This window comes from Sander lucioperca, chromosome 6 (genome assembly GCF_008315115.2).
Source record: "Sander lucioperca isolate FBNREF2018 chromosome 6, SLUC_FBN_1.2, whole genome shotgun sequence".
Lineage (NCBI taxonomy): Eukaryota > Metazoa > Chordata > Actinopteri > Perciformes > Percidae > Sander > Sander lucioperca.
Genome location: NC_050178.1, coordinates 20,575,455 through 20,587,714, shown reverse-complemented (window position 1 = coordinate 20,587,714; position 12,260 = coordinate 20,575,455). Strand labels below are relative to the sequence as shown.

Genomic DNA, 12,260 nt, shown 5'->3' with positions numbered 1-12,260 from the left:
ATGTTCATTCTCTGGAAAAAAAAAATCAACATTTCCTTCACATAGATTCATACAGACACATCGTTGTGATGTATCATCCTCCCAACACTTAACAATAGACCCTTCTCACTATGGACATTTTGACTTGTCGCATACACGTGTTACTGTCATAAATTCGCTGGTATTGTGCATGCTGGCTCAGTGTGGATTAGCAGGACACAAAATGAAACTGAATCCCAAGTTATTTGTTTACCTATCATATTTGTGTCAAGTCCTAGCATAGCACATTTGGCTGTGAAAAAGGTCTTTTAATTGAGGCTTCTCAAAGTTGGACATTTTGTTACCTTGAGTGAAATAAGGAGGAATCCACCAAAAATGCTGCACTTTGAAACTTCTTAAGCATGTCATGTATCGACAGACTTGTTTTTTTAATCAAAAAAAAGTGTGTGTGTGTGTGTGTGTGTGTGTGTGTGTGTTCTGCACAGCCTTGTGGGGCCCAAAATGCTGGACCCCACAAGGTTAAAGGGTTTGAGGGTTAACACTTGGTTTTAGGGTTAGAATTAGGTTATGGTTAGGGTGAGGGTAAGGGTTAAGGCTAGGCATTTAGTTGTGATGGTTAAGGTTAGGGTAAGGGGCTAGGGAATGCATTATGTCAATGACGGGTCCCCACAAAGATAGTGAAACAAACTTTGTGTGTGTGTGTCTTTTGATGGACAAATGTTGTCCACACAGCAGTTTAAAAGGAGATTGAATGTAATTAGAGCCTAATATTCAAACACAATTACAACATGGCTACCAATGTGCCAAACTGAAATTGATATTGAAACATATTGAGTGTTTTGAGACACTAGAATCCAGTGCCAAAATGGTTAAAACACCAATTTCCTTTGTCAAAATTTTACTACGCTTATTGTACCTTCATTCCCTAGAGCACAAACCGACATCTCATATAAAGGTTGTCTACGTGCCAAAACTATGAGAGTATAACGTGACAAAGACCAAACTAACCTAACTATCTTGACTGGAACTGCTGGGTTACACAATGCAGTTAGCATCCCTCTGTTTAAAAAAAAAATAAATAAATAAATAAAAAATCCCTAATTTCCCATTAGGCTTTTTTCCCCAGTGAAAAACATACTTTAAAACATGAAACGCTTAGATGAAATATCTGTAGGTTGAATCAGTTATGGTACAAAAGAGCAGATTAGACATTTTTGTTGTTTGTTTATGGTGAAAAGTGTTTCTGTCCATCCATTGTCTCCAATTCCTGCACTTAATCTCACACTCTCCGCTCTTTTCTTCATTCATCCTCATCCTCTCCTTCCTATGCAAACCTGGTCTCACACAACATTCAACCTTCTCACTGTCATTCTATTTTCTGCCCTCTCTCTCTCTCTCTCTCTCTCTCTCTCTCTCTCTCTCTCTCTCTCTCTCTCTCTCTCTCTCTCTCTCTCTCTGTATCCTTCTGTCGTTCCCATGACAACATCTTTTTATGGCTGCGGTGGCCTGGTTCAAGTTTAGGATTCCCATGATTTTTAAAACAGTTTTCACACTGGACACACACACACACACACACACACACGCACGCACGCACACACAAGCATGTGTGCTCAAACTCAGGCAGTAGCAGTCTCGCGTATGGCCATGTCGGTTGCTCACATTTGGTCATGTTAAAGTCTTGAAAATGTCCCCGTTTTACATATTTTAATGATCATTATATGATCTTTCAAGAATCACATTTTATTTACAAGCTCCTACACTTTAGTGAGTGTTCCTGAAGCTCAGTGTATTGAGGAAGGCTAAACTGAAACTGTATGCACAGAAAGGCACAAGAATATAGACCCTGCACAGGTTTTAATATTTCACGTGAGATGAAAATATTGCCTGATATATGTACTTGGGAAAAAAAATGATTTTAAAGCCTGTTTGTCTGTGTGTCTGTCTGCAGGGTGGCATGTATGTTTTCCAGCTGTTTGATTACTATGCAGCTAGCGGTGTGTGCCTTCTGTGGGTGGCATTCTTTGAATGTATAGCTGTTGCCTGGGTTTATGGTGAGTACCATGCTTTGAAATGTAACTAAATATTGTGAGCCTGTAGGATGTATACTAAATAACTTACTAGTGCACAGGAAGTGAATGCTTCTAATGTATTGTCTTGTAATGTCTCCATATACTGACTTTGACGTCCGGCTGCCTTTTTGCACTCTCTCAAAGAGCATGCCTAGATCCCTAGATAGCTGTATCACAGCAAAGTCCATTTAGAGACAGCAAAGCTATCTTATCAGACCGCAGGCCAATTGCTGGTAATGCAACTGCAAATAAAAGAAGTACGGATGTAACGATGCATCATGAATCGGTTAAAAATCAATGCAAGTGGGGCAAACTCTAGCTTACCCAGTAGAGAGTGCGCCCCATGTAGGCTGAGTCCTTCGCAGCAGCCTGGGTTCAAGTCCGTTTTTAAACGGCCTAGGGCGTGATCTACTTTTGATTTCATTTGTCTAACTTCAGACCTCACTGTGTCATCTTAGTTTATTCATTTGAAGAGATTATTTTTCTATTTATTTAGTTATTTGGATGTGGGATTTGTTTATATAATATTTTTTTTATTCATTTTTTTCACTTTTGATAAGAGGAGCATCATTTGTCCGCAGCTCATTCTGTTAAAGAAATCGTGAGAAATTCGTATCGCGAACTTAAAATCGTGAATCGTATCGAATCGTGACTGTATCTTTACATCCCTAACTAGAAGGTTACATATACCTTTTTACAACACAGTAGTTTTCATGGAACATGGGATACAGCTTACTGTGGACTTGCAAAAGATAGGAACTTTTAGGACAACATTTTTCTGAATTGTGTCGAGGTAAAAACTGGCTAAGGCCATTGTTGGAACTTTATGAAGTATACACTAAATCTGCTGAAGCAAGAATACATCTAAGTATTAAAGTGCTTATATTATGCTTTTTGGCTTTTCCCATTTCCTTTATTGTATTATATATATTTTTGTGCACGTTTATAGGTTTACAAAGTGAAAAAGCCCAAAGTCCACCCCAAAGGGACTTACCATCTCCAACAGAAAACACTGTTCACAAACTGCTCCAAACAGCTCTATTGTAGTCCAGCCTTTACTTCTGTGACAAACGTGTGTCACTTAGTAACACATGTTATAATGCTCACCTAGCTTCTAGCGTGGTACTCCCTAATGCTCTGCAACTGACTGGCTAGCAGTACTTACTGCGCATGTGCGACTCCCAACAAAGATGGAACAGAAGTGTGATGCCTCACTCTGTAGCTAAAACAGAGAGCTCAACACACAGGGGGAAAAGAGGAGCTGCAGCAATGTGCAGTACAACAAATATATGGTGTTTTCTGAAAATTAAACCACATAAACCTATTCTGATACAACCTCTAAATACAATTATGAACCTGAAAATGAGCATAATATGAGCACTTTAAAACATTGTAGCTGGAAATCATCCATGCACAAGCCATCCAAGATTGGACACCTAGATTAATTGTTACTCTCTCTGACTTAGACAGAAAATAAGTTTGCAATGCAGAAAATGAATCAACCTAAGTTCTTTATTTTATTTTCCTCTTCATTATGTCATTTTTTTTAATTCCCTGTGTAAAGCACTTTGTATTGCCTCTGTGTTTTTATAAAAACAATAATCTTGCCTTGCCTATTTATTGTTGTGAAATCAAAAATATCAGTCCTGGTGCATTGTGTTACTGAGTAAGAGTTTACTTGCAGAACATAATCAGTATTTATAATAATCATCTTTTCACTATCTTCCCAGGCGTTGATAATTTCTATGATGCACTTGAGGACATGCTTGGCTACAGACCAAATCGTTGGATGAAATGGAGCTGGAGTTTCATCACTCCTTTACTGTGCATGGTAAGAGCCTGCTCTTATTGCAATAAACAGTAATCCATAACCAAGGGTTTGACTTCCTCCTCTTTTTATTACCACAATTTTTCTGCTTCCTGAAACTTGCAGAAGTGTCACAATGGTCACATGTGTCTTAAAGAGACATGTCGCCATTTTAAATCAAGAGTGGAATTCAATCCCAGACCATAATTACACACACATAAGTCTTTTACTGAGCAGCTAAAACATATGGATGGTCAGTACATATACAGTACATGTCAGCTCTAACACTATTTATTATGTATATATTCTGTTAGTTTGCAATCTTAACATATATGTACTTTATTTATGTTGTCCTCTTATATTCACTACTGCTTTTTATTGCTCTCAACAGCTGTCTTTTCTAATCTTTGTACTCTGTGCTCTGTTGTTTTTACCTTGTAACCTGTTCTGCTTTGTGCTTCCTTTTTTTTTTTTTTTGCTGCTAATCTTTTTGGTTCGGTGCTGTGTTTTGTCTTTCTTTCTTGTTTATTTGTATGTTAAAAAGCCTTTTTAACATCGAGGCCAGGGGACTACAGTTAAAAGAAATAGCCTTTTTGGCTAATTCTGTCTTTTTTAACCCCTGTAAAATCATGCATTTTTTTTGTTAATTTGCACTGTCCCCTTCTTAAATAAACTGAATTGAATTGAGTTAATTAACTTAAAATTCAATATACAATATTTGCCTTGAACCTGCCATAAATGCTTTACCAAAATGTCTCCACAGCATGTAAAAACAAGAATATCCGGTAACACTTTACTTGAAGGTATCTACATAAGAGTGACATGACACTGTCATGATAGGTAATTAGGACTACAGTTGAAAATTAGCCAACTGGCTAACACTGCTGCATTTACAGAAATGTTGATTAATGTGCATTGTCCTAATCAAATGAACTTACTAACAAACAAACAAATAACATGACACAGTCATGACACATGAACTCTAACCCTAACCTTAACCATTAATTCTAATGACAAAAACACTTAACACTTAACTTAAAGAAGCTTTATGTCATAAACGTCTATGACTTGTTTATAATGTTTATGACACGTTCATGACAGTGTCATGTCACTCTTATGTAGATACCTTCAAGTAAAGTGTAACCGAATATCCTCAAAACATAATCGAATAAATTATATAGTACATTGATACCCTTGGGCCATTACCACCATGTTATATTGTATACTTACTTACTATAGATACAAAACATTTCAAAATGTGAAACTATCCCTTTTTAAAGGTTGACATTTGTGTTGAAACGTGTTCCTCTTCCTCTCCAGGGCTGCTTTATCTTCTCCTTGGTCAAATACAAGCCACTGACATACAACAAGGTCTACGAGTATCCGGACTGGGCCATCGGAATAGGTTGGACTCTGGCCCTGACCTCCATGATCTGCATCCCCATGGTGGTTGTCATCAAGATCATCCGATCTGATGGGCCACTCATTGAGGTGGGTGGAGGAGCCATCTGGTAGCTATGCAGCTTCAAACAGTTAGTTTTGAAGGCTGGTTCAGTTTAGGGCTGCAACTAACGATTGTTTTCATTGTCGATTAATCGGTCGATTATTTTCTCGATTAATGGATTTGTTGTTTGGCCTGTAAAATTGTTAAAAAATCCACAACTCACAGATATTCAGTTTATTGTCACACAGGAGTGAAGAAACTAGAAAATATTCACATTTATGAAGCTGGAATCAGAGATTTTTTTTCTTAAGAAATGACAGAAACCTTAGGGACATAAAAGTTAGTCAATTATCAAAATAGTTGGCGTTTAATTTAATAGTTGACAACTAATCGATTCCTCCTGTCAGCTCTAGTACAGATCAGAGATGCTTGTTCCACTGAATGACAGACCGTGGGCTAAAAAAACCCAAATGATTATTTCAATTACCTCAAATGCAGATTTTGTAGGTTTTTTGTGGGTTTTTAGCAACAACAAAAATAAGCTAACACCCTCTTATCTCTTTTTTTGTTGCATTTTTTCTATCCCATCTCCCCTCTTTTGCTCACTCCCCTTTCCGTTACTGCTCACTCCATTCCTCTCTTTCACTTCCCTTTTCATCATTCCTTCTGTGGTCTTCTCCCCTTTAACTTGCCTTCTCTCACACTTCACTTCTCACTTCACTCCAATCCATCCTTCCTTCCTTCCTTCCTTCCTTCCTTTCATCCTTTATTTTCTTCCTTTCATCCTTTCCTTCCTTCCTTCCTTTCTTTGATCCTTCTGTCCTTCCGTCCATCCTCGCTTCCTTCCTTTCGTCCTTCTTTCCTTCCTTCCTGCAGAGGATCAAGGCGGTGGCCGCCCCGGTTCGCGGCGGGGCCAGCTCCCGTCCTGCAGACCACCGTGGCCTCAAGGAGCTCTCCTACCCGCTGGACCCCAACGGGAACAAGGGCCTGCTGATGAAGGCCCCCACCCACACCATTGTAGAAACCATGATGTAAAGGAATGAGGCGGAGGCTCTCCATGAGATCGCTCTTCTCTCCTCTCCTGTCCTGTCCTCTCAAATGCTTCTAAAGCTAGCTAGTTTTCTGTCTATCTGTCTGTCTGTCTGTCTGGTGGACTGATAAGGGTTTTAAGGAGAAAAAAAAATAGGTTCCCGTTTCAAATGTTTGTAGGAATACTTTGGAAGTAGTTTGCTCTCGGTGGGTTTTCTTAAGAGGGTGGCAATCACATTTCAAATCTTTTTCTGAATGATGGTGCTGGTCCTTTTTTTTTCTTCCTTCTCTTTGTAACATCCATGTGACTACATGTCCCACTATTGTCTTGTTTAAAGGCAGAGTGGCAACTACACACCAGCCTCTGGTCATCTGCTGGTACATATCTATGTTTTGTTACACCAGCTACTTTTGCAGAAAACCAGCCATTGTTCTAAAAAAAAAAAAAAAAAAAAAAGAAGGAAGAAGTGGTTATTGAGTCTTGGAATCAAACAGCCTTTTGTAGCCACAAAATGGAAAAAAAAGAAAGGTTTCTGACATTGATCACAGATCGCCAGTTTTTGGCGCTGTTCTTGGAATAGAACAGCTCTTTGTCTGTGTTTCAATGAACACGGTGCACTTATCTGAGCGTGTGTGCCGTAGGGTTCAACTTTGGCTTTTTCTGTTCCGCTGCATTCAGCAGAGGCCCAGTTGAGATGAGGTAGAAGATTGAGGCACTGCAGGTACAGCGTTATTAATTACGAAACGTGTTTTCTACCCATGTCACAATCAGACATAGTCAGGGATAAAGTCCCCCTTCAGTAATCAGACATTCTGATCGTGATATTTCAGTTGCACAAGGCAAGATGTTTTCGTCAGAAATGTGACCAAACTTTACCGTCCCTAAATTTCAAAATGTGGCTGTCGCAGGGGAAGTTTCCCAATCCTACGAATATTCCAACCTGTAGATTGTTTTTTTTTTTTCTTTCTGTGTTCTCACTTGGAGCTACTAATACACAAAATTGCCTGGTACAGCTAAAAGAAAGATTAAACAAATGTATAATTGACACAGCCATGATAGCCGATGACTTTTATCAAACCAGGGTAGATATCCTGGTTTTTAAATGCACCTTAGCACAAATATCCCCATCTTCCATAGCCATAAGCTATGGGACAAAGAGAGAACTTGCACTGAAACCCGCTCCTGCACAGAGAGAGAGGTATCTGAAAGGATTTGAAGTGTGGAGGTTGAACCCTTGAGTGTGTTGTCTGTGGCGTACTGTACAGTAGTAGCTAAACAGTCTGTATCTATCTCTTTATCTATCTTTCTCTGTCCTAGACCAGTTTACAGTACATTAGTGACTGCTATAGGCACTCTTGGCTTACAATTTTGGATTGGATTTGTTTTATTTTCCACAGAGGAAGTCACATTGTTATTAGTTTTTTTTCTTCCTCTGTCAATGTTTTAGATTTTTTTTAATTTTTTTTTTATTAAGACTATAATGTTATTGGTATTCACTATTGACGATAAGTGCTGTAGTTTTACATAGAAGAAGGAACACTTCTTTCATCGGGTGAAAATACCAAGCTATTATACAAATCATGCATTTACAGTGGCAGCCATTGTAGTAATAATCCTACATCATTCATTTCTCCAGTGTTGGTGTGGCTAACAGTTCCATCTTTGGCATCAAACAAACAACAACGCAACTGATTTCTCTAGTGTAGTTCAATGTACAGTAAAAAAACAGAAGGGAATTCTACAATGGCTCCATCTGTAAGTTCGTAGGTGTTGGGGGTTTATAGCTTTTCCTCTTCTGTAAATACCAGGGGACAGTGTTTAATTTGGATACATTCAGCGAGACCAGTGGTAAAACGCAACTATTGGTTGGGTGACACTCCCGACAAATCAGCCAGACTGTCCACTCGTCTGAGCGTCAAACTCCTTTCCAGACGCTGTGAAATGTGGCAGCTGGCTGCAGACAAATCCGAGCCAGGGAATGACAGTTTGGTCACGTCTTTCCCATAGTTGATTCTCCTCTCACTCAAAATGAGAGCTGAAAGCTTCATTTCAAAAAAGGAACCCCAACGGCTCTAAAAAGCAATTAAAAGGCATGCCGATGCAAGTTTTAGAATTTGAACCCACTGCACCTTAAATTCCCTGCAGTGGGAACTGGGTGTCTATCATAATTTTTGGGATAATTAGAATAATAGTTTTTTTGGCATAGAAACTATAACTGAAAATATTTTTACCTTCAAAACATTCTAAAAAAAACAAAACTTCAAATGTGTAAAGTCAGACCTGGACTTTGTAAGACCTTAAAATGCTGCCTGGAATTCAAACCAAAAAACAAAAATGAAGAGAGTAGTAAAATAAACTTAAGATCGAATATAAGCTGTGAAATTGGGCACTATATAATATAAGATGTATACGAAAATGACACTGGGAAGATATGTCTGACACCCTTAAAACCTGTACTTAACATACAACATATGTTGATGCATTTATAGCTCATTTAAAATGTCTTTAGACAGCCATAATGTTGTCCCATGTGAGCCTTTAACAACTGAAAGCAGACTATCTAAGAAGTATGACATTACAGCTGTTGCATTCACTTTAATATGTCTGTGTAACGTGTGTGTGTCACCAGTGTCCCGTTTCCTATAGATGCATTAACCCAGTGTCGGGAAATTTAGACTTTTAACTGTGGTAGCAAACAAAATTGATGTTTTTGTCCAGCTTGAAAGGCCATTAGATCAGTTCTTTGCCACACAGAATGGAAAATCACAACTTAACTGCCTAGGTTTTCCACAGTCAAAGGCAAATGTACAGAAATGGTGAGTCAAAGTCAGTTTTTATTGCACCTTATTTGTATAATATTGACTTTATATCAAATTATGAGGCCAAAAAGAAAGAAAACACTGCCATCTTTTTATTCAGGGCTCCTCATTGGCCTCCAAACAAATCTGAATACTGTCAAAACCCTTAAGCTTTTAGCTTTAAGTGCTTCTGTTCGCCCCCAAAAGCAGAAATATTAAAATAGATCAAAATGTTCATAAACTATTCATTTATGTCAGATATACAGTTACACATGCATTGCAGGAATTTGACCAACAGGGCCTCATTTTGCATCCTCTAAGATTTTGACTATTTCTTTTGTCAGTTTATTTGATTTCTTCAAATAGAATAAAGTAGTTCATATCATTAAAGGGGGGATTTGTGAAACCAAATCCACATCAGACATCTATTTTCATACAGTGACAAACTTTTCCTATATGAGTCGTCTTTGTACAGCTAAGCTCCCATTGCAGACGTCCCGTTTTAATACACAAAGCTTCATTTTAATCTTAAACTTTTGTACAGATCTGGTTCTCGATTCCCCTTAAGGATCTTTGCACAAGAAAAGAAAAAGGAAATAATGCTAAAAGGAAAGATCTGTCAGCACTTTCCAGTAAGAACAACAGCAGAAGCATTAAATAACATATACAAAAAAAAATGATTCATGGCATTTTAAAAACAGGAATTGCACAGAGCACCTATGGACAGTTAAATAAAATACAGCTGATCTTGTTCGATACTCTCACAACTAAATAAAATCTTTCCTGAGTGCTAAGATCCTTTTTTTTTTTTTGGTGGGGGAAACATGGACCACAAATAATAACTAATGCAGTCATTTATTGGTTTATTCTGCCTCTGTGTGTATATTAACAGTATGTACCAGTCCCTCTGCCTTCTTACACTCCCCTTCAGTTAGCCTACGTAAACCTTCCCTTGATCTAAGATAACCGATTTTTTTTTCTCAGATAAAAATGAATTTGCAAGAGAATCGAAGCATTAGCGATGCACAAGTTTTTACCGCCGAATGTTAAAATGTGAAAGTCACCTGCGGGTGAATGTAAACATTTCTGAAGATTTATTTTTTAGGGTGAGAAAAATTGCTTTCTTGTATTTCTTTAGTTATTGATTGTGTTTCATTGACTTCAGCAGTTTCTTGTTTGAGTTTATTTTTGATTGTGTGTCTGTCACGTTTGCCTTTTGTATTCCAAATATAGTGTATTGTGAACCTCTGTCGTTGGAGTAACGTACACAACTATCAATCATAAAAAAAAAACAAGCAAAAAAAAAAAAAGCTACGATTTGTTACGTGCAATACTTTGTAGAATACCTTTTATTTTTATTGCCGTTTTTCCAAGAGGTGGTACTAACCTTTGTAACACTTCAAGACGATAGCCTGTGAATTCTTAATGAAGAAAATTTTAATCTTAAGGGTCCATTTCAATTTAAAAAACCCGCCACAAAATGCTCTGCAGTGTGGAACTAAAATCCAAACTAAACTTCTACTCCAACAAAGATCTTGTGGTTTGAAATGCACTGAGAATGATACTAATCCGTTGTCACATCAAACTGAAGCGAAATGCTATTTTTTTGTTTTATTGTTGTGACACACTGCTAAGTTGTGAGTTTGTGAGGGGTATGAAACACAGTAACACTGCCACTAAGCCCACCTTCCTCCTACCTGCCTATGTTTATCTCAGTACTGCCAGGTTGCAAAAAAAATCAGGGCAGCTTTCCAAAAGCATGCTGCCACCAAAGTTCACCATTTCTAATCTACTAACACATCAGCGATATTTGATCAATCTAACCAGTCCCCTATAAGGCTTGTACATCTTATTTGCTCGTGATGGAACAAATACCTTTTTGGAGTCATTTCGGCTGCTTTTGGGAAGCCTGCCCCACAGCAGCAAAAGCAGTACATATAAAAACCTGATTACACCATATCAAATGTGGGCTTTTCTTTTAAAACCTTGTATGCAATTTCTACATTCTGCTTCTTCAGACATTTCTATCTAAATCCAAATCCACTTCGCCAAACCCTGCAACCTTAGTGCTTTATCAAAGAAACCGAAGAACCAAACTACATCTACACAGGAACAGATAACCTGATTGGAAATCCCATGTTGCCTACAGCATGTTTGTATGTGTGTATTACTGGTATGAAAACACCACCATATCTGCAGGATTCAGGATCCGATTTTCTGTTTCTGCGATACAGATGCAACATTGGACCATACAAATGTGATCTTCGGGCTATAGAGGTGACACAAAACTGCGACTGCGTGGCTGCGAAGGAATATAAATGGGGCTCCATTTTCTTAATGCAAGGATCGTCTTGGTTCTTTGGTTGAAAGTTTTGAAAAAGATGTCTCACTCAGAGAACCATATCTATGATGTAACCCAATTTACAGTTTTTGGCATTCATAGCTTTGATTCAAGATTTGACTTTTGGGGACGAGAAAATGAAACGCAATGCTGTAAAATCATCTTTTCTCCTTTTTAACTGAAACAATGGGCGCTAAGTCCTCTGGGAAATGGAGTCCCACTCATCCTTCCCATCCTCTCTGGCCAGACTCATTCTGACAGGTTTTCCTGCATTATAATGTATGCCAGCCCTTCCTTTTTGAGAATGTACATGAGAAAATGTTTTTTAATTCTTGGTGAAGAAAAAAACATTTTTTAAAGAATTTGAAAGGTTTTATTTTTATTTCTATGGCCAACCTGTAAGCTAGGTAGAAAAAAATGAAAAAAAAAAAATATGTGTTTGAACAGGTTTTACAAAGGTGTAAAACTTTTTTTTATTTCTTAATAAAAAATGTGTCTTCAGAAAATGAACTCTGGATGTTATGTGTCCGTCTGATTGTTCAACATTTTCAGGTGGGGTAAAGGTATGAAGTACATAGACACCCACATCTCAGAAAGACGGACACACACACACAAAGATCATTCCCTTCAAGTTCAATTTCCCCAACTCGTGGGACTTATGTACCTAAATCCCCTCAACAGCATAATAAACTCTAATCCTACAAAGCCTGTAATACAAGATTTAACGTATTCAAGCCAACACAGGAGGCTGCATTCCAGCACAGTCACTGCTGCCAGTTTTCCTTAAATATG

The 12,260-nt window shown here is 38.0% G+C and overlaps 1 protein-coding gene across 1 annotated transcript in view; it reads left to right on the top strand.

The window, feature by feature from the left end:
- LOC116034585 (sodium- and chloride-dependent taurine transporter-like) overlaps positions 1–11,969 on the top strand; it is a 47,550-nt gene extending 35,581 nt beyond the window's left edge. Inside the window, exons 12-15 of the mRNA XM_031277292.2 lie at positions 1,928–2,030; positions 3,779–3,879; positions 5,176–5,346; positions 6,176–11,969. Coding sequence (XP_031133152.1) covers positions 1,928–2,030; positions 3,779–3,879; positions 5,176–5,346; positions 6,176–6,334 — 534 coding nt within the window. The 3' untranslated portion in view covers positions 6,335–11,969. The remainder of the gene's footprint in view (positions 1–1,927; positions 2,031–3,778; positions 3,880–5,175; positions 5,347–6,175) is intronic.
- The last annotated feature ends 291 nt before the right edge of the window (positions 11,970–12,260 follow it).